Source organism: Fringilla coelebs (assembly GCF_963513975.1).
Source record: "Fringilla coelebs genome assembly, chromosome: 5".
NCBI lineage: Eukaryota > Metazoa > Chordata > Aves > Passeriformes > Fringillidae > Fringilla > Fringilla coelebs.
Window position 1 is genome coordinate 61,822,254 of NC_140033.1, and position 22,752 is coordinate 61,845,005.

At 42.5% G+C, this 22,752-nt stretch overlaps 1 protein-coding gene across 6 annotated transcripts in view; it reads left to right on the plus strand.

Annotated features, from left to right (window-relative positions):
• The window catches only part of DENND5B (DENN domain containing 5B), a 104,481-nt gene that overhangs the window by 55,970 nt on the left and 25,759 nt on the right, over nt 1-22,752 (plus strand). For 3 of the 6 annotated variants that reach the window (XM_084206597.1, XM_084206600.1, XM_084206598.1), the window contains 5 exons: nt 7,994-8,181; nt 11,329-11,862; nt 13,197-13,428; nt 14,244-14,330; nt 15,481-15,631. In XM_084206597.1, coding sequence (XP_084062723.1) covers nt 7,994-8,181; nt 11,329-11,862; nt 13,197-13,428; nt 14,244-14,330; nt 15,481-15,631 — 1,192 coding nt within the window. The remainder of the gene's footprint in view (nt 1-7,993; nt 8,182-11,328; nt 11,863-13,196; nt 13,429-14,243; nt 14,331-15,480; nt 15,632-22,752) is intronic. The other 3 variants (XM_084206599.1, XM_084206601.1, XM_084206602.1) reach the window with 1 other exon arrangement.

The following is a 22,752-nucleotide window of genomic DNA, read 5'->3' on the forward strand; positions in this document are numbered from 1 at the left end:
AAATCAACAAGAGATTAGTAGGAGATCCTCTGGTTGCAATTTCAAGCAAGACAGCATTATTTACAAAAAATCACAATTCACTGACATCATCATGGAATAATAAACAAGAAATCAGAGCTGGAGCAAAACCTACTTCAGTGAGAGCTGCTGTTAACACATATGGGAAATGTAAGCTGACTTTTTTGTGCTTCTCCTAGACCTGTTGGAAGGAAGCTTTTCATTTAAGCTTGTCAAAAATTTAGCTCTTCTATAGAATAAAGGCTTCTTTTGGAAAGTGGAGTGTAAAATATAAATTGTTGCACAACCCTGACCATACAAAGAAGCCTGGCTGGTAATAGCAGCAGTGAAGGGCTGGCACAAAGGTTGCACAGAGGCTCTACTGGCTTTTCTGAAGTGGTTTTTCTCAAGGGAACTAGGAGTTGAGGATGAAAAAGTTTATTTTTAACCCTGTAGCTGGGGCATAATATTTCCAGCAGCCTGAACAAAGGCATCTAAGTCAATGAAGAGGTGGGGGTGTTGGGTGACTTTATCCAGCTTGCCCTGGATGTGTTCCCAGCATGACACAAGAGTGTCTGGCACAGCTCTGCCTTGGGGACAGGAGCCCTGAGTGGCTGTGTGTACCATGGCTGCTACAGTCCTCTTTGGGTATCCAGTTGCACTGATGATGGTGACTGGCACCCCATCATTTGGGAAAATGCAGGGATTGTAGTGGATTGTACCTTCACTTTACAGCTGTAGTGGTTGAGCAGAGGGCTGAAGAGAGACTGGCAGCAAAGAATGATGAGGTCATTTTTTAGCTGCTTTGTTCCCATATATTTTGGACTGCACAGCTGAGTAACTGGCAGAGACCTGTGCTTGCACTCAGTGGCAAGACTGAAAAGATCAGCCCTTACTGCTCCTGGAGACTGTGTGGACTTCCAGGGAGTTCATCACAACAACTGCTGGGGGGAGTACCAACTTTGGTCTGCAAAGGTGGTGTGGAAACCTGAAATCACCTTCACAGTACATTAATTCCTGCAGCTTCAGGTTCCATCCTTCTGCATCTAGAGAATATTTTTAAGATTAAATAGGGCAAGTTTTCAACATTTGGGCTTTGAAAACCAAGGGGAGGGATTAGACATGCTTTCCCTCCAATTCTTCAGGGCTCAATCTTTGCAGTGCTCTTGTAAGTACCCTTTATTCATTCTCCTGTGCAACTGTGCAGATGGAAGGTCTTGCTCATGTCCACTCTTCAATAGCTACTACAATTTCCAAAGGATAAGTAACAAAACATCACTGGTGTGGGATTCCTGCTGGAGAGAGATGAATTAAACTGTGAGCTCTGTGGCAACCTCAGCAATCCATTTTGTATGTCTGCCTTTCAAGGGATTTAAGCATGAGAGGGAACGTGTGGATGAGACAGAGATAAACTTCTTAGAGCTTAGGCTGTTTCTACTCATTATAATTTTGAGTGTTTTCCAAGTTGTTTTTCCAAGGGCTCGAGTAATTGCTCCTCCAAGATTGGAATATTCTTTGCATTATTTTTTTTTTATCTTAGAAATTGTAAAACAAATGACTATGCATATATGAAGTCATTGCCTACAAAGTGTTGTGTCTGAAAGATCTTTCTTATGAGGTCTGTTTTGGGGTAGATTTTTAAAAACTAATACATGCATAATGTGTTTGCCTTTTAAAGCGTTTTTACATCAAATAGTTACATGGAAAACCTTTGCTCATTATTTAAACTCATTATTTAAACAGTTGCCCTCCACACTAATATTCATCCAAATCAGTGGAAAGTTATTGCACAGAACAAATTATATGGGGACAAAATCTGTGTGCTGTGGAAGAGAAACCTGAGTTTATGGCCTCAGTAGAGCTACACTCGGAGGCTGCAGTGCACGTTTCCCTGGAAAAAAGACAAGTAATTGGGTAGAAAAATCAGAGAATGACATACAGCCTTCCTTTTTAAGTTAGGTGAAATGGCAAACTTGTTTTTTAATAAGAAGTTGCTCAATTTTGTTAGCTGTCAGCATGACCTGAAAAGTGAAGCTTTTAAAGCATCTGGACAAAAGAAGAAGGAGCTGGTTCAGGTCTGTGCCACATCCCCACTCCTGTTTGTGTTCACAGTGAGCTGTAAAGGGAGATGGGGCCACTGCTTCTAACACTGCACACACACACCACAACCTCTCCTCTTTTTTTGTTTAACTTGGATTCCATTTTTGTCCATCATGAAACATCTTTACCTTTTCAGAATGAGGGGAAGAAAGTTAAATTAGGCCATTACATTGCAGTTATGGCAAATGCCAGATAAATACAAGGCAGTACAAAGTGATGGTGACCACAGTCGTTCCCTGGTGGACTCTTGTGTCCTCCCCATCATCTTGCTGCTGGCTGGGGAGCCTGTTCTGCCCCAGCAGCCATGGGGGAGAGCAAGGGGCTCCCTGTGTACTCAGGAGCACCTTCATGTGTCCTGCTGGCACAGACTTGTCAGCCTTGTCACAGACTTTTGCTCTCTTCTCAGAGACTTAACCATGCTGGTAATGGGAGCTAATTCTTGAGATGGGTCTTAATCGTAAATTAATTCATGCTGAGGCACTGATGGCAGGCTGGGACATAGTTAAATTAGGCAAATGGAAATGTATTAAAGCAGAAGCTTTTTAAATTAAGCATTGGCCAACAAGGAAAAAGGGTTAGGACTGGCCTCAGTGAATATTGGCCTTGGGATGCTTCCTGTGGGGCAGAGCTGACCCCCAGTTTGAGAGGCTAATTTTTCAGGCAATTAGATGCAGGCTTGTCTTGACCCTTCTGTTTAAGAAAAATAAGTATTTTCATATTTGCATAAATTGCCCTGTGCTTTTATCATATAACTGATGTGCTGCATCACTCCCTGGTACATGCACCTTTCCTTTGGGGGATGGAAGGGCCCTGAGATGCCAGGGGTCATTTCCTCAGGACAGGCTGCTGGTCACAGCCCCATGTCATGGCCCCTGCCCAGGTTCCCTGAATGCAGCACTGCTGCAAGGTCATTTCTGCAGTGAATAAACATCTCCTGCACCATTTTTCGTGTGTTTTATCTGAGCATTTCTTAAAAGTCACCAGGACTGGCTTGTCAGTTGTCACAGCTGCCAGCAGGCAAATCAGATGAAAGGTGGAAGCTTCCAGGGCACTTTGATGTCTGCTGCACTTGTGTGTGCTACTTCTGTGGAGCTGTTGAGATCTGATTTGAAAACCTTTGCTTTCATAAACAATTTTTGTCTCCGATGTGAATTTCAGATTGTTTTTCATCTGCAGTGTGCTTTATATAAACGTTACAGATCTGAAGGTACCCAGACCCAAGACAGGTCTGGTTTGGAGCTGTTCTTGACTCATACTCAGAGCTCAAAGCAAAGTAATTTTATTTTCCAGTTTTTCCAATGTACCTGGCTCATCTAACTCATATCTTGTTACAAAAAGCAGAAAGAAAAAAAAGGCAGTTGCATAACAATTACTTATAATACTTGGACTGAAGAGGTAGCATGTGGAAAAACTATTGGTCACAAGAATGCTTTAAAGCCTGTTCAGGTGTTTCCTTCTAAAGAATTAGCTTTTATTCATTCAGGTTCATTGATTTTTTTTTCCTCTGTTGTTGGTCTGGTTTATTTTGTTTAAAGACTGCTTTTTTGTGCATATTGATAAGGCACTCTTTGAGTGTAGCATCTGATTATCATCTTCCAGGATGCATTTTTAAATATGTGGCTTTGCAAAGCTGCAATTACCCTTTATGTGTGTTCTAAAAGCAGTAGAGCAAAGGAAGTGGTGTCCAGGTAACTCATCTCTTCAAATGCTTCCAAGTGCTCTCAAAATGTATGTAAAGTGAGACTTCAAAAGGAAAATAAAGCAGCAGTCTATTTTTAAAGCCTTGGACTGGATTTAGAGGATCCAGGCTGCGAATCCAGCGCTGTGGTAAGCTTTCTGCCCTACCTTTGGTAGGTTACTGGAACAGAGAGTTGGAAAATGGCCAAGTTGTGCTTTCATCGGGAAGGCTGGAGGTGTTGAAACTGCAGTAACAGTGCACTGTTCCCAGCAGGAATGCCGTTTCTGGGGAGAATGTATGTGTGCTCTTACACATGCCTTATGTTCCTGTGATTGGAAATTTGCTGAGAAGGTCCCAGGTGAAACTCTCTTCTGTTTGATTATGACCAAAGATTTTAATCTGTTTTGGGGGTAGAACCTGTATGTGGTCTTAGCTCTTTGGAGCAGGGATAACACTGATATCTTTTTGCCTTCTCAAAGGGTCTTGGTTTTGCTCTGCTGCAGCATGGGAAGGATTTTGAGATATCAGACTTTTGTGGCAGGAAAAGTAATTTTTATGTTGAGCTTTGTGAATTGCTTAACATCTCAGGTTTTTCCCCACTAGGTATAATAAAGAGAAGATTCTTTTGTTTTTTCAGTCACTGCTTGTGTTTGAACTTAAAGATCTTTGGGATAGATATTTCTTATTGATTATTGCCCTCTTATTGTGTTATGGAGAACCAACATCAAGACAAAAAATTGTCAAGCTTTGTCCTCTCAGAAAAACATTTGTAGGGAATTGATGTTCAAGTGCTGAAACCATTTCCACCTCCAGCAGAAAACAGTGATTGGTATTTCTACAGGAATATCTCAGGGTGTGCATTTTAAGCACTGTATCTTGTGAGCCACATGAATGTTTCCAGAGCTGGGTAAAGCCTGGCTGAAGATGGTGCTGGAGCAGCAGAACTGCCACCCTGCAGTGGAGCAGGTCCCTGCAGCCCTGGCAGGTCCTGCACAGGGAACTGAGGTGCTTGGCCAGGGTGCCCTGGCAGATGGTGCCAGAAAAGGGAGGTGGATCCAGAGCCTTTGAGCTTGGCTCTGCTGCCCTCTCCTTCACTCAGTGAAAAGGTTGTGTGAGAGACAGCACTGCACCACATCCTATTGTAAATGCTTTCTCACCAACGAGGGCAGAGAATGATGCTTCTGACTCCATGTTCTCAGAAGGCTAATTTGTTACTTTATTATACTATATTCTATTAAAGAATACCATACTATACTAAAGAATACAGAAAGGATTCTTACAGAATGCTAAAAAGCTAATAATGAAAACTCATGACTCTTTCCAGAGTCCTGACACAGCCTGGCCCCAATTGGCCAAAAGTCAAAACAACTCACAGCAGAATGCAATGAAACAATCACCTGTGGGTAAACAATCCCCAAACACATTCTACACGAGCACAACAACAGGAGAAGCAAATGAGAAAAGAATTGTTTTCCTTTTCTCTGAGGCCTCTCTCACTGCCTTTCAGCTTCCCAGGAGAAAAGCCCTGGGCGAGGGGATTTTTTCAGAGAATGTGAATGCCATAGCATCCAGCTAAGATGTTAGGGGGCAGTGGTTGCAGCAGAAGCCCCAGGGACCACTTTGCCCTGGGGTTTTCCTCCTTGAGCAGTTTCTCTTGGAAAATGTTCTGTGAACAAATTAGAGATGGAGCTTTGAACATGTAGTGTCCTAAAATAATTTTGGTTGGAAAAGACCTTGAAGGTCAACTCCAGCTGTAAGCCTAACGCTGCCAAACCCATGTCTCTAATTGCCATATTTACATGTTTTTTAGATGTCTCCAGGGATGGTGACTCAACCCCTCCCCTGGACAGCCTGTTGCAATGCTCAGCAACCCTTTCAGTGGAGAAAGTTTTTCTCAGTATCCAATCTAAACCTCCCCAGGCACAACTTGAGGCCATTTCCTCAATCTACTATTTCTAGGTTGTCCTCAGTAACCATGTAAGCTTCCCTCAAAGGATGATAGGTACAAGAATCTCTCAATCAAAAATTATTTCAAGCTTTATATGATAGGTGTCTAACCTTATACAGCTTGAATGTATGTAAAAAGTAATTAGAGTTTGGCTTCTTTAAACAGATAACAAAAAAAGTGTTTACAGATTTTTGTATATTATTTTTCTGGAGGAAACTGTAACTTCCCTCTCTTCAGTCAAAACTGCTGGGTGCATAAACATTTTTTGTCTGCTAATCACTGACAAGCATTGCTACATGATGGCAGCCTAATCATATAGTCATCACTAGTTTGGGTTTTTTTTTAATCAGCTTTTCTCATAGTAAATTGGTTACAATATTTGTGCTAGTGACCATGTTAAATATTATTAGTAGCACCAGAGAAAAGTCAGCGTGCATTTCCAGAGCTGAATACCCTTATCCAAAATGATCCCTGCAACTTTTCTGCCAAGACCTGTTTCTGCATGTGCCTGTAGTAGATCAGGACAGACTTTGAAGGTGTTTCACATACTAGGACATGCTGCTTTTTCTATTTGATTTTTTTGATCTTTAAAGCTCTCAGAGTTAGGAAACGTTGTGAGACTCCTAAGCTTCTCAAGTAGGTATTATAACTTGAGTGTGTGTGGGTGTTCTTCAGCAAGACTGGGAATTCACATGTATAGTTGTGGACCATTGCATGGTCAGGGATTCATAAATGACTGATCTGTAGCTGGGAGTGTTTTGGAGGTGTAACCTTGAGACTGACTTGTATGCATGGCAATGATTTTGCAGACTGACTGAATAGCTATTAGTAAGACAAGATGAAAAATGTTTTTGCCCTGCCAGCTGACCTTCTGCAGATCGTGGCTGGTTTTCCACAGAGAGCTGCTAGCAAGGAGAATGGGTGATGCAATTTGTTGTTGTAATTTGCATATTTATTCAGGAACATCTTCCCAGTGACCTCCTAATAGCTGGGCAGTGTCAGACGACAGCACTTTTGCTGTTGTTGGTGTCTGCCAAGGTCTTAGGCTGGGATGTTCAGGAAATGGGAAGGGTAAAACTGGGCTCCTCTCCAGGCAAAAGCAGTCAGTGGGCCTGCAGGAAAAAGCCTTCTCACCTGACTCAGAACCAGGGTGTGCATGCATGTATCTTTCAGCTCCAAGTAGGGCAGAGAGGATTAGGAGAGATGGGCAACAACCCAAGTGTTCCCCAGGATCTGGGTCTGGCCTCTGTGAGAGAGAAAATCTTGGGGTTGTTCAAGCCAGGGCTTGTGAGGCTTGCCTGGCACTGATGAGGCTTGGGTTTGGGCACTGCCATGGAGCTTACAAACCCAGGGGTCTTTACCTTTTCCAGATGGTTGGTCTGCAGTTTGAGATTTGCTGTAAGGATGACCATATCTTTAAGACCAATAAGTGATTTATTTATTTATATTAAAAATTTGTGCTCAGTTTATCCCCCCATTTATATTAATAAATATCTTGTGGTATTGCATCATGCCAGCTGGATATTTGATAAATAATTTGTTATTACCCAAATTCTGAAACATCCAGCTCAGCTGGACCAAAAGAAATTTTAATTTAAAAAATAATGCACAATGTGCTTACTAAAATCAAAATATTTCAAAGCAATGAACTAGTGAGTTAAATACAAATTTGGGAAAGTAACATAATATAAATACGCTAGCTGTGCAGAATATATTTGAGAACTAAATTTATATTGGACTCCTGTTTGAATTTAACTTAAAAGCACTGCTTTTATATACTTAGGGACTGTAAACTAATGCTGGTATGTGGCCAAGACAAGTCTTCTGGAAGTACACTCAGCTTTGGATGTAGTAGCAAGTGGAGCAGAAGCAGGCAGGCAGGAGCAAGCAAGAAACCACGATGTTTCCTTGAAATTAATTCTTTCTCTTCTTCTTCCCATGTAAAAATACATGCTTATTAAGGAATTAGAGTATTATTATCCTGTACTAGAGACAGAACTTTTTATATCTTTTTAATAAACTAATTTAATGACAGAATAGATCTAGATAAGGTATTAATATCTATGCTCAGCTGTTTCTTTATGGGATGAATGAGTTTTAATGGATTTAAATAATGTTTAAAGTTTTTAAGCACTGTCTTATTTTCCAAACAACATCTTACCGTATAAACATGGTTTCTGTCTTGTTTTGTCACGGATGTCCTTGCCAAACAGATCTCAAAAGCAGAACACAGGGAGATCATTCCATATCTGTCTTTCTCTCCTGTCTAGATTATCAGCGGCTGATGACGGTGGCGGAGGGAATCACAACGCTGCTGTTCCCATTCCAGTGGCAGCATGTGTATGTCCCCATCCTTCCTGCCTCTCTCCTGCATTTCCTGGATGCCCCTGTTCCCTACCTGATGGGGCTGCAGTCTAAGGAGGGAACCGACCGCTCCAAGCTGGAGCTGCCTCAGGAGGTCAGTGTCCCGAAATGTCTGCCCAATATATTTGTGAAATAACTCCTGCTCTTGGAGCTTCCCTGGCACTCTGGATGCTGATTGCCAGCAGCAGTGAGATAGTAGGGAAGTCTCCTACTGTCAGCCCTTCTTGGTCCCTTTCTGAATTTAGCGAGTGCCACTTACTGTTTTGATTTCTAAATGCTTCTCTTTCTCCTGTTTGTGGTGACAAAGCGGAAATTTTGTCAGTTTTCCCTACATCATGCTCCACCAGGTTTTGTTCCCCTCTTAGTGTCACGGTCCTATTGACAGAGGGCTAAGGAGCATTTCATTGGGGGAGGATCTCCATGGGCCTGGACCTCAGGTGCAGTTGCTAGATGGTGTAAACCTGTCCCCCTGCTGCTGAGGAGCGTCCTGTGTTCTGCCAGCCCTGTCCCAGCTGTGGCTGAGCTCCTGTGTTTCTGGTCTCAAACAAGCCAGGCTTGCATTAATACTGTGCCTATGAACCACTTAGAGGGAAAAAAAAGGAAGGAGAGGTCATCCCCTTAATCTCAGGGTTAAATCCTTGGTAGTGGTGGAGAGTGAAATGAAGATTTTTCTCCTCAAAATTTGATGAAGGTCATTAAATCTGCTTCGCATCTTAACCTGGCCATACAACAGAGTGTTGTATGGGATATGGCTCACCTGTCTGCATTCCAGAGGGTGACTGGAACCAGAGCATGCCATGTGCTTTTAAACTTAGATTTCTTCTTAAAATTAGTGGGAACCCCCAAAGTACCTGTTCATACAGCAGTAACATCTCCTGCCAGTGGCTGTGCTGAGGGGACTCTCCTGGGGGCAGAGTCCTTAAGGATTCCAAATACCTGCTCTGACTGGGAAAGCAGATGGGAACAGCAGCTGAGGAGAATATAATATATAGGAGTGGGAGTTTTTGTGTGGAAGTGGAGGGATAAACACAGGGCAGGGCTAATACGATTTTTAATAAAGGTCTATTTTACATACTGCATGAAGGTGGCTGAGTCAGCCTTGGTGGCATGGAACTGCAAATCAAGCTTTACCTCATGGATACAGTGACTGAAGCACATGAAACCTGCACTGGTATGGAAGCAAGGCTGCTATCTAGCTATGCTCCTCAGTAAAACCATGCTAATATTACCTGATTACTGCAATTTTTAAAATTATTTATCACATGCTTTTGGTTATCAGATTAAGCTGTCATTTTCCTTAAATTAAAATTTTAATGTGACAGTATTTAGTATTGCAGCATCATTGGAATAACAGATATCGCTAGGGAGAGAAGAGTAAGTGTGGGGTGGAATCTGCCCCCTCCATGATGTTTAACAAATGAGTGAAAAATACCAGCATTTATGAACACCACAGGTTCAGTAACTGTGAGAGAGGGAAAGAAAGAAGGCACATTCACAGGGAAGATCTTGAATCTCAAGTTCCTCTAGACAATGAAAAATAAAAAATCCCTCAGCATGCGAGCAGTGATGAAGCACTTGACATCAGCATTTCTTTATTGTTCAGGCCAGGGGCTAGCTTTTCAAGCACTTGCTCTAAATATAAACCATTTGTTTGTTAGAGATAAAAATTCTAACAACTGGCCATCATGCTGTCTTAAGGTTACTAATCTCCCTGCATTAACTTTAATCATCAGATGTTTTTGAAGAGAGAAGTGAGACCAATTCCCCAAGGGTTTTCTGAATCTAAATCTCATTTTTCAAATTTTGTAAATGATATGCAGAGCTGAAATTAAAAAGCCTTTGAAATGAAATATTGATAGATAAGAAGGCAGTCCCTGAGCTAAAGAACTGTACTGATGCATACCACAGCTGTGTAATAGCTACATTGTTAAAAAAAGCAAATTGTTTTGTATTAAGAAATGTGTTTCTTTGTATGGACTAAATTTAATACGAAAAAGCTGAAGGGACACTTCTCCTTTACCAGGTGAATCCTAATAGGCTTTAAAGTATCTATGTGAAAGGTGATTAGTGTTAATAAACATGTCCCTGAAATATCCAATATATTATAAACATGTTTGCTGTGGAATGTATTGTCTGGCTGAAAATTAACCTCTCAAAAATGAAGGAAAATAAATAATTTGTCTTCACATAGCCTGAAGATTAGTCTAGAGTGTTTGCTAAAAAGTAAAGAACACTAAAAGTGCCTGGAAGAAGACAGAGGAGCTGTGCTAATGGCCAAGTCAGGCTAACAAAGACCTGCTGCTGCCCTGTGGGTTTTCTGCATCTCCTGTTCTGCAGTTTTATGCCAGGATAAAACACATCAGAGCTCAGCACCTTGGGAATCTGACCTGGTTTAAGATTTTACTCAGCACCGTGCACTCAGACAGCGAATTTTAGATGTAAGCCACCATTCAGAAGATCAATTACTGTTTTTCATTCTGCTGTTATTCCTGAGGGTGCATTTGCAATGTAATTAATTTTTATGTGGGGTTCTTCTATTCCTGCATTGACACTTACCTAGTAAAAGTATCTGCTCTGCTAGATTAATGTCTTCACTTAACTTTAATCTTACAGGCTGAGCTCCATCTCCATTCATAGCAAAGCTAAGAGCACTCTCTTTAAATCTCAGGCAGAGGAATTGCCACTATTAAAAGCCTCCATGGAAACAGGGGCTCAGGGGAGTGGGGAGACAAGACTTGGCCTCTAGTGGACAAGCTGTACTCAGACATAATCCCAAAGGATTTCTGTGGGACCCTCTTTTGTAGTTTTGCTTGAAGCAGCATCATCTTTCTCACCGAACATCTCATTTCCTGGTGGCACAGCTGCAGAGGCTTCTTGCAGTTGGATCCTGGTAAAATAAATGTGCCTGTGACATGCAGGAATTCACACAAAGGGTATTTGCATGGGCTGAGAAGTGGTGCTGCACTTCCTGCTTGGTGGTGTGTCCTTGTAGTGGCAAGCTTGGGATCTGCATGCCCTAGGCAAACAGGAGAGAGAATGCAGGAGCCTTTATTGACCCTCAGCTTTACTGAAGTCTGAAATGTCACGGGCTAAGACAACACAGCTGAAGTGTCCTGCATATGTGTGCAGGACACACACGCACCTTCCTTCTGTCTGGAAACAACCTGGGAGAAAGGGCTACATCACAGGGGAACCAGTTCAGTGCTGAGTGTCAATTTTGAAACTTCTGTTTGTGTTTCAGGCAAACTTGTGTTTTGTAGACATCGATAACCATTTCATCGAACTGCCGGAGGAATTCCCGCAGTTCCCCAACAAGCTGGAGTTTATCCAGGAAATCTCCGAGGTTCTCCTGCAGTTTGGGATCCCTCCAGAAGGCAACCTGCATTGCAGTGACAGCGCCACCAAACTCAAGAACTTGGTTCTTAGCGACCTGGTGAACGACAAGAAGAACGGGAACATCCCCAGCAATGCCCTCAACATGTACGAGCTGCTGAAAGGCAACGAGACCATCGCCCGCCTGCAAGCCCTGGCCAAGAGAACAGGCGTGACCATGGAGAAAATGACCATCACCACCCCCCTGACAGAGGAGAAGGATGGGAAGCTGTCCTGTGAGGAGCTGGAGCTGAGGGACTACAAACTGAACGTGCAGCTCCGCGAGGTTTTCGCCAACCGCTTCACGCAGATGTTCGCGGACTACGAGGCTTTCGTCATCCAGGCTGCCCCCGACATGGAGTCGTGGCTGACAAACAGGGAACAAATGCAAAACTTTGACAAAGTAAAGATAGCCATCTATTCGTGTCTCCATCTAAAAGGGGGAGGGAGGATAGCTGTGTTTGTGTAAATATAGCCTAGGTTCTCTTTGATCTGCCGTTGCTCATCTGCCTCACTGCGAGGTTTGTCCGTTTCCATTACACAGGGCCGGATCTCCTGCCAGAGTGAATCGGAGCACGTCCACTGAGCTGTTCAGAGCCATCCTGGCTTGTACAAACCAAGCTGGCAGGCTTCTGCCTAGCTCGTGGGGCTGCTGCTGTGGGCTTGGTGGAAGGGTAGCAATGCAAAGTGACTTTTTTCTGTCTTTCTTTTTTTGGATTGCTGGGAGAAGAGGTGCACACTTGAGATAAAAAAACCAAATCTAGTCTTTCATTTTTCCTACCCTCATGGTACAGGTTTTGGTAATGGGTAATGTTCTGAAGAAGGTTGTCACTTAAAGAGTATTGTTATGACTCCATTGTCGTGTATGCATAAGAGGGAAAAGGAATCTCTTGAGATTAGAAATGGGGATATAAATAGATGGGAGGATAGCAAAAAGAATGGGAACTGTTGGGAAGCTTGCACAGCTGCTGAGTGACCCTACAAAGCAGATAGTGTTCATAGCCATCATCTTTTTTAGGTCCAAGTCCTTCTCTAAGGAAAAGGTTAAGAGGATGAAGAGTGAGGAACAGACTAAATACTGATCAGTTTTTGATTTAAAAAAATTGCTGCCATGCCTTTTATTGGTTTGTTTGTTTTTGGGCATTAAGCAGTGCAGCATTCAAAATGATGGGGTTGTTTAGGCAATCTCTGCTAGCGCTTCTGCAATAAAATGGGCTGTTAAGTTTAGGGTTTTCAAAGCTCAGTTAGAGATTTAGACACATAGTCAATTTTAATTGGAAATTCGTGATTAATTGCCCTGTGTAACTGCTGAAGAGCACGGTGCACCCCTTGATATGTATGACACCTTAAGTGATATGGTCCCAGGCAACCATGCCTGGACCAGAGGTCCCACAGGGGCACATGTGGTGGTGGTCTGCCATGCATTTCACAGGGTTTATTCCAGGGGGTGAGAGCTGTTGGGTTGCTTTGAAACAGCAGGCAGCATGGGCCCTACTTTAGTGACTCGATATCCCTCTGTTCCAGCTGTCTCAACGCCTCCCTGACTGCTTATTTCTTACAGTTGTGAACCAAACCCCTTTGTAGATGGATTCACAGCTCTCTGAGAAGTGTTTCTGCAGTGGGGCAGCCTTGTCCAAGCCTTCCTGCTGGCTGCTGGAGCAGTTCTCTGCTGAAGGATGGCTGGGCACATCAGTGCTGGGCATGAATGCGGCACTAATGAGCTGTTCTGTATTTCAGGCTTCCTTCCTTTCGGACCAACCCGAGCCTTACCTCCCATTCCTCTCACACTTCATCGAGACACAGATGTTTGCAACCTTCATAGACAATAAGATCATGTCCCAGTGGGAGGAGAAGGACCCTTTTCTACGAGTTTTCGACTCCCGAATTGAGAAAATAAGGCTGTATAATGTCAGGGCCCCTGCGCTGCGGACATCCAACTACCAGAAATGCAGCACTCTGAAAGAAGCAGGTACGTTCAGATGGGCTGGTGAAATACTCAGAAGTACAATGTCAGCCACCAAGACATATAGGTCCTCAGTCATCAGAGGGTTGCAGTTGATGAAGTCCTAGAGCTACCTGAGGGGGACTCAGCAGTGTCCTTATCTCATCTCAGCAGCGACTTAACCATGCTGTTAAACACCAGGAATGGCAGGAGCCTTTACCTTTTCTCTGAGCTCTCCTGGGCTCGTGCCTTCAATAAAATCAAGCCAAACCCAAATGGAACTGGCTCACAGTTTCTCATTTCAGGGAGCTCCTGTTCCTTTTCCAGGAGAGCTTTCCTTCACCCTGGTGGTGGGAGCAGTGCCAGCCACAGTGAGGAGTCGAGCCCCGGTGTCTGCTCCACTGGCCTTGTCTCCTCCTTCCATAAAAAGACATTGTTTTGCCTTACACCATTTGGTTAGAGCAGCAGGGGGTGCTGGGCAGGGATGTAATCCTGTGTGGCATATTTAGTACCTCCAGCAATAGCTGTTCAGTGTTAATGAACAATACACTGTACTGAAGGATTGGAATTTTTTTCTGTTACTGTCACAGGATGCCTTTCCAAATTATATTTTAATTTCTTGCTTAATGCTTGTGCAAGTATTTATTTAATTTTTAAGTAATACAGGGAAATTATACTCCTACATTTGTTGGGACATCTATTAGTAAGATAGAGCAAACATCTTTCTCATGGGTTTATTTTTTGGTTTAACTCCTTCAGTGTTTTGCTTGCTGTAAACATGTCAGAAATAGAAATCTGTGTCTGTTTAAATTTTTCTGTCTAAACCCAATTCTAATTTGCAGGTCAGCTGTCTATTCAGCGTCTAGTTTTGGCAGATATTGTGGCACCAGAACCTCATTTTCTGCCTTGTGAAAAGGAGCAAAATGATAGTAATACAATTTTTCCTTCATATTTACCATTCACAGTATATGTGACCCCAGCACTGATCCAGCACCTGTTTGTTTAACTATTTTTGGAACCCCTCAAATCCTCTGACCCCACACTACCCACTCCTTTTCTCCAAAATGGAACCATACAAAGTGATTTTTATTTTTTTTTTAGAAGGGAAAAAATACTTGCTGAGTTTCTAATGATAATGTATGTAAATCTTGTGACAGCTTCTTTCCCATCACAGTTTTATAAAATAGGAAATGAGTTCTATGTTGTTCTTAACAAATGGAAAACAGATTTAGCTTCCACATTATGCATATGTATTCTGTAGCTGTGGTATGCTGAAGGAATAGGCCTGCCCATTAATAGATGGGCTAGAAAGAATTGAATATTAAAGTTGCTAATTAAATGCTGAATTTGCCCATACACCTCCTTTCCCAAGTTCTTCACAAGTTAAGAGGGTGACAGGTTTAATTTTCATTCTGTTTGAAGCTTGAGATTGAAACCCTCAAATCCTTGAAGCAAAAGATTTTGAACTGCTTTAGTTTCAGTGGAGCTGAGATTCCCGGGCAGCTTCTCCCATCTTACCATAGCCTTCCCTATTTCCAAGAATCTGCTCATCCTCCTGATGCTGCTCAGGTCTTAGTGCAGTTAGCTATGCTTTTTGAAGGCCTGTCATCCAGAAAAGGCATATCTAAATTCAGGAGGAGGATAGTTTTGGTCCCAGATGTTTGCAAAACTCGGGTGTTCCCCCTGCAAGCATCTGCCCAGGGAATGTGTCTGGGGCTAAGCAAGGTGCCCAGTCCCACAGGGGTTGCAGCTGGCCTTGGAGGTCTCTGTTCTGCTGAAGAAGCCTTAAAATCCAACAAGGACTTTCAGGGAAAGATGGCATTGCTGTTGCCAGCTCCTAATGCATCTTGTAGGCCCCTGTGAATACCTGCTTGCTTAACAGCTAACTTGCTTGCACTAGTGCTCGTTGTGTTGGGTAAAGAAACTAAAAGCAAAATTAAAAATCCTACAGCACAAGTGTCTCCTCACTCACCTCTGTGAGTGGCAGATTTGTGTCACCATTTAACTCTCTAGTGGTTTCCCAGGGGTGCCCTGGGGTGGGTGGTGACACAGTTGTTCACCTGTGACTGTCACCTGCAGCCCAGTCCATCGAGCAGCGGCTGATGAAGATCGACCACACGGCCATCCACCCCCACCTGCTCGACATGAAGATTGGCCAGGGCAAGTACGAGCAAGGATTTTTCCCAAAGCTGCAGTCAGATGTCTTGGCAACGGGACCCACCAATAACAAGTAAGAGCAGGTTTTATTTTCTGGATTTGAAAGCAGGTTTCTCATACAACAGCTTCACATCATTGCACAGAAGTCCTGATTTTGGATGGCATATAGCCAGTACAATGAAAGGAAAACTAACAGCTGTTTCCATTTCAGGGTTTTTTTCAGCCCATTTCATGGGCTGTGACTTTTGAAAATATAACCATAGTTTGGGTTATGTCAGGAAGCATTAGCTGTTTTGGGCAAGATTCCTCACTGATGTTTTCTATTGAGTGGTCACTACTCTGTCTTCTCATAGATAGTTTTTGTTTTGTAATTGGTCTTATGAGTTTCAAATTAATTGTTTGACTGTTTTGCACTAAATACAGTAATTTGGGAACTCAAGCCAAAATTCAGATTCTGAAAGAAATTTTGGTGTTGAAACCTTCACACCCATCATGGAATGAAATTAGTGTCCACTCTGTTCCTTTCTTTTCTTTAGCTGTTATTACATGACCCAGAGATTTTGTAGCTCTCTTTCACTTGCCACATTGGAATACCCTGGAAGAATAACTTGGTGAGGGTGGAAAGTACATGACTCTGTACCTGGGTTTCTTTTTTGAGTTTGATAAGGTTCTGGGTGCATTTTGATAAGAGGGTATATAGGTAATTCCACCTATAGCTGTGGAATTGAGCATGCCATTACATGGTTCATTTACCTAATGCAGAATGGGAACCTGGAGCACTGATATACTTTACATCTGTACAGTTATAATACAAAGTAAGTGCTGTGAGTTCCTTTATTTTTAATCTTTCTTCCTGCAAAACTCACGAATGAGGGGATTTTCCCTCTTCAAAAGTGAAATATTTGTGCATCACTAATTGCAAACTCATTAAATTATCAGCTGAAGCCCTCAGTTTCAGTTTCTGGTAGTCAAAATGTGAGAGCACAGGTAAATCCAAGAGCTTCAAAGGCTACAGTTGTCCAAATGTTAAAGCTACCTCTTGTTTTAGACATGTGCATGCACACATGCTGCTCTGAGCTTCTGCATGAGGTGCCCACTCAGTTCTATTTAAACACCTTTTGTGCATACCAGTGCTAGCTAAGCCCTTTTGAATAACCTGCTAGGAATAAGAATTGCAAATGATAATATAAGAGATTCTTAAGCACTGAATGTTTTAAGAAATGGAGTTCTTTAAAAGAAATTTTAAAAACCCCAGACCCAACCAAAAAGGAGGAATTCATATTTCAAAGTTCCTTGGCTTTCAGGCTTCCTGCAAATGGAGACAGAATTTTATGGGTAATGGTCCTTTGAGGAATGGAGGATTTCTTCATCTTGTGAGATGCTGTATTTAGCAGTCTGCATCTTATCCTTATGGGTGGGTTTCAGTTTCACAGTGTCAGCAACAGTGTGCCCAGCCTTCTTAAAGTTGCTTAAATCTTCTGAATCTATTGCAAAATCATAGTGAATCTATGAATAAGCATCACTTAAAAATAGTTTTCCTTATGCTCTTTGAGATTTGCTTCTGTTAGATTGGTTACCTGTTCTAAAATGACTTTAACTCCTTGAGTGGTGATTTTAATTTAGATCACAACATATTTCAGAATTTCTAAGTACCAAAATCCCATTACTTACCACAAAGCAATGTTAAAGTGACAAATGTTTGGAATTCCTCCAGTTGTATGTTGCCAAAAAGGCTTGTAATTGGAAAATCTCAAGACCATCTGTTTAATTCTTTCTTCTGCCCGGTTTTCATGTGAGCAGCTGAGATGACTTTCTCTCCCATTTAGGACATGTAATTCTTCTGATTTTACACCCATGTATAGAGCAGCTTTTCCTTGCCTTCTGCAAAAGCAGTGTGACTCTTCTGACCACAAAATCAGTTGAAGTATAGCCTTCCATTAATTTGAATTTCCCAGTGTATGATTCTTGGAGATGGGTTTTACTTACAGACCTGGAGCTTTGTCTGTGAGCATGGGCTAAGAGAACATTCCAGCTACATTTCCAGACTCTTGAGGTGTATCTATTGTGTGTTTATATGACAAAATTAATGCAAAGGATATTGCTGTGTAGATGAGAATTATTTTTGCAGGCTTCAGTTTTACATAGAAAATTTTGTGCTGAATTTTGTATGGAAGTGTATTTGGGGGAAATGGGGAATAATTCCCATGGTGCAGTCAGTTGTTGCTGGACAGCAGCAAATAAACCAATTCAAAGCTGTTTTAATGAAAACATGTCCTCAGTGGCCAGCAATCAGGGATTTATTGCTTCCCTTTTTGGGCTGATAAACTAACAAATCTATAACCAGAGCTCATAATGTTATCTAGCTGTTCCCTTCCTGTGAGCAGGAGGAGCAGTGAAAATACCTTTGTCAGTTACTGGGCTGTTACATGTGTAATATGTTATATCTAAATCACAAATATAATGCAGACAACAAACACTTCCAGTTTCAGTTCCAGATCCTATATGTGATTTAAACAATTTAAACTAAACCCAAACCAGAACAACCCCCCAGTTCTGTCCTCCTTCCCAGGCACCAGTGTCCCACTTGGACTCCCTCTGTGCTGCTTGCCTTTGATACATCTCCCACATCATGGGAAAACCTTCTGAATCTACAGGGAGCAGCTGCAGCTTCCCCTGGGTGCAAAAGCATCCCTTCCACACTGCTCTAACTGTGTAAAGCAGTGGCTTCTGCAGGAGTCCTCCTAGAAAGCATCCCAGGAGCAAACAGGTTGTGGTCCCTCAGGCTGTCTGTCTGTTATTCTGTGGTTTCCAGAGCCCTCATTTCCTTTCTCAAACCCCAGCACCACACTGTGGTTTCTATGTGTTCCCTTCTTCCCTCTGTGCATTTTCTGCCAGGCTTTAAAATTGTAGCTGGAACTCCACTGGCTGAGGCAGGAGTGGAATTTGAATGACAAAAAGCCAAGCTACATAAACACTTCATGGTTTTTGATTAGCTAATTGTTAAATTAGGGGGAATATGCTTACAGTGCAAAATTAAAACAATGAAACAAGCTGTGTTTTCAATCTAATTGATTACCTTGTAACTTAATTTGTACTAAGAAGCTTGATAAATGAGATTAAATATTGCAGAGGAAAACAGTGATTCCCAAGCATGGGAATATATTTGCATTCTGGCAATTTGTATTGAATGCCTTCAAAGAACAACTGAATGCATTTTTTTCTTGCTTCTTTCGGTTTTCAAATGAAGGGTTTGCTTTGTTACACATTTACAAGATAATTACCCTTATTTTTTAAATTACCCTTTTTTTTTTTTTTTTTTTGCCTTCCTATCTGTTTAGGGCTGCTTTCCCTCCCACTTCTTTATAGGAGCCCTGCTTTCCTCCTTGCTTACTTTCCTGACCAGCTTGTTTTGTCTTTCCTGCCCTGGCCACCTCCATCACCTGAGCCCTCTCAGTTGCATCCCAGCTTCCTGTGAGCCTTGTGCTTTGGTCTGTCCTCTGTGTCCTGCCTTTCCTGCAGCAGTCCCCAAAGGAGGGCACAGTGCAGGTCTCCAAGCACAGATCCCACTGTTCTTGGCCTCTAACCTCAGGCTTTTGCTGAGTGATGCAGCACGAAGCAGATTTCAGAAGTTGTTTGTTTTCTGCAGGCATTTGTTCCCGAGCTGTGTTTTGCTGATCTGACCACTGTGTCAGTATTTATTTACAAACCCATGCAGTAGGAGTGTATGGAATTGGTTCATTTTTGTGCTCTGTTTTATGGCATGACTTGGGGGGCACTGTCCTGTGGCCTTCATCTTCAGCCCCCTCCTTCAAGGTGGGAGCTGTGCAGGGTTTATCTGCCTGGGGCTATGGTCCTCCTCATTTTTAGACAGGATTCTTTTTTGTTTGTTGCTGGCATTTAACATCAGGTAATGATTTTAAAAGGAAATACGATGTATATATAACACAAAGGGGTTGATATGTCTCTGTGTGATGACAGAATTTGTTCTGGTTTTAACTAAATTATTTTTTGTATGCCAATGGAGTTTTTCTTTTAGTGAGTGCTTCATATTGTATGGCCTTTTACTACCCCCCTGTCTGCTGGGTACTGTTTTAAGGCTGTGTTAAATGAAGATATCTTCTTTTTTAATCAAGCCAAACAATTGCAAGTAATATAGAGTGGCATCTCTGCAGCACATCTAGGTGAGCATGAAATGAGTCAGCAATGAGCCATCCACACAGAGTACTGAGCTTATTTAAATTTTGTGAGTAGTAAAAGCTCACCTTTTACAGAAGAAGATCTGAAACAAGCAGTTACTGTACTTCAGGTAACCTAATGTAGCAAACCACTGGTGGGTGCAATGAAAATATGAACCACTTGTACTCAAATATATTCATTTTCCAGGAATAAAGTGTGACTGACAATCTGTGCTTAAAGATGGTTTCCTGGGATAGGAAATACACATTGTTGTGACTGGGAACCTCATGGGTGAGTCTCCTGAGCTACTGATCCTCTGCTCAACTGGTGCAAGGCAGGAAAAATGCAATTAACTTCTTTGAGTTAATATATCATTTTAACATAGCTGTGCAGAATTAAAGCTGACAGGGAAAAATGGGCATTGACATCCTTGCATCCACTATTCCATTTGCTCTCCTCTGAATAGTCCTCCTGTCTCAAGGGACTTGCAAATTAAATACCTCACAGGACAGTGGTTCCTCAGGGCAGGTGATGCTGCCAATTCACTACAGCTCTTCCTTACAGAGGATGACAGTTGTGTGTGCCACCCTTTAAAATCACTTCTTTTCATATGAGCTGCTGAAAGAGCCTGTCAGTGCAAGGCCACTCTCTTTAAGGCAACTTACTAATTTTTGTCCATCCAACAAGCAGTTCCAGAGCTTTTCTCTTTCACCCTATGGCAGAGTTGGAAAAGGTGCCTAAGTCTCCATCTAAGCCTTCATTCTGCTTACCATGGAGCAGATTCACACTGTGGATCCCCTTCCATGATCAGGTGGAGCTCAGTTTCAATGTTCCTTTTCTTGTTTGGTCTGACATGTGTTTGACTTGGAATCTCTGTGTGCAGTCCCAGACAAACTCCATGTGAGCCCTACCAGGAGTTTGCATGTGCAGGCTGTGTGTGTGTGATGTGTGTGTGATGTGTGCATGTTTTAGGGGGTTTGCTGGAGGCTGTACTGCAGCTGTGTGCTAATTTGTGAATCTGGAACTCAGATAACTCCTTTGATGGACCTGTGTAGGTAGAATGGGTATTGTCATGATTTGCAGACCTAAATAGCAGCCTGCCTCATGAGATGGTGTATATGGGGAGATTTAGGTTCTGTCCTATAGACAAGTGCATTTGTCTCTTTCCTTCTTTCTGTTATCACTGTAAATGGATTGTAAATTACAACAGTGATTTTCATGGTGATGGTAATATTGGTTAAATCCATCTGAGAAAGAAGTTCTCTGGCAGCATGTTCATGTTTTGCAGTATAAATCTTGCCTGCTACACCCATGTCTGATTTTGGGAAGACATAATTTCCTTATTTCTCCAGGGAGCTTTAAAAAGGGGAGCCAGGGGAGAAGGTATGGGAAGAAAGAGTTGTGTACACATGGTCACAGTGCAGCATGGGCAGTTCCTGGTGCTGTCTTGCTAGATGGTTTCTGACAGTGCAGCTTTGCTGCTGACTGCCTTACCTCTTTGATTATAGAAGTGTAAAAGATGGTACTTAACATGGGATGTTTCAATGTCACCATTACATTCCCTCCAACTTCTGCAAACCTATTCCTGTGCTTGTTGGGTCTAATTTGATACTAAATGATGCAGACTTGACTGCTTTTATATCACAAAGGTCTCAGTTGCAGGTGCCTTACTTCATTTCCATGTGTTGAACAGAGCAGTGTTTCCTGGTCCCTGCTCTGAAATATCCTGCTTTTCCACAGTCCCTGGTGGAGAGGAGCATTCATCTGTGGGTATGGGAGTTAGATACGGACAGACACACTGAAATGAGCCTTTCCTCATTTCTCCATGGAGGCAGCTTGTCCCTGGACTCCCTGCAGCACCAGAACTGTCTGCTCTGTCCTCAGAGACCTGGTGCTTGTAGCAGTGCCTCCACTGTGAGGAATAAATGAAACATGCCAGTAGTCCATGCTCATGGCCCTGCCAGCAAAGAACTAAAAGGGAGAAGGCGTTTTTGGGGTCAGGGAGTCCTTGGGCAGCATCCAGGCTGAGCTCCAGGAGGGCTTCATCCCCTCAGGACAAGGAGAGGAGAGACACAGGCAGCAGTGGTTATCTGAAAAGCACAAGTCTAAGGGCTGACAACAAGCAAAGGGCTGCTGGAGGGAGAAGAGCTTTCCTTGCTGCTTTGGCAGCACCTGGGCTGAGGTGTGAATAGAGCAGCAGCTGATGACAGGGCCAGCAGAGGCACCCACAGGGGATTTCAGCAGCCATGGGGAGGAGGTGCAGCCAGTGGGGCTTTAATCCCCCTTAAAATCGCTTCAAGTGGTTGCAGGGAGAGGAAGAGCAGTTTGAAATGCAGTCACTGCTGAGGAGAGGGAATGGTTATTGTAATACTGAAGCATTGTTTTGGGGAAATTCTATGTGACCCAGTAAAGAAAAGGCTTTAAAAGATTTAGCTGTTTAATCCTGTTTATCTGCTGTTAGATCTTGACAAAACCTCCCAGAGAGATTCAGAGCAGCATCTGAATGTACAGACCTCACCCAGTGACTCAACAGCTCCTCTTCCTCGACTTAGAGTTTGGAAAAGAGGGAACGTGCAGCTCACTGTGTGTAATTGCTCCAGCTAATGAGCAGCAGTCTTTTTTTTCATAAACATCCAACAATCTTCACTTTTGTATGATTAAAACGTTCAAATAGTTCTGGTTAATAACCTGGAAAATGGTGTGTGCTGTCTCTGAGATGAAGTACAGCTCTGGAATGAACAGAAAATGCTTTAATAGTGGTGTATTATTTTGTAATTATTCTGTGGCTTTCGTTCTGCTTTCACCTTTGGTGAGATGTTTTCCCTCCAAGGACACTTAGAGCAATTCTTTCATCTTCCAGTAAATGCAGAAATGCAGGGGGAGATGGATCCAAGCTCTGTCTAGAATTTAGAAAATAACCATATAAATTGAAGCAGAAAAACTATGATATGGAGTAATATTTGATCTATAACTTAAATTTTCAATGTGTTATTGGCATTCTGTTGTGTGAAACATAAA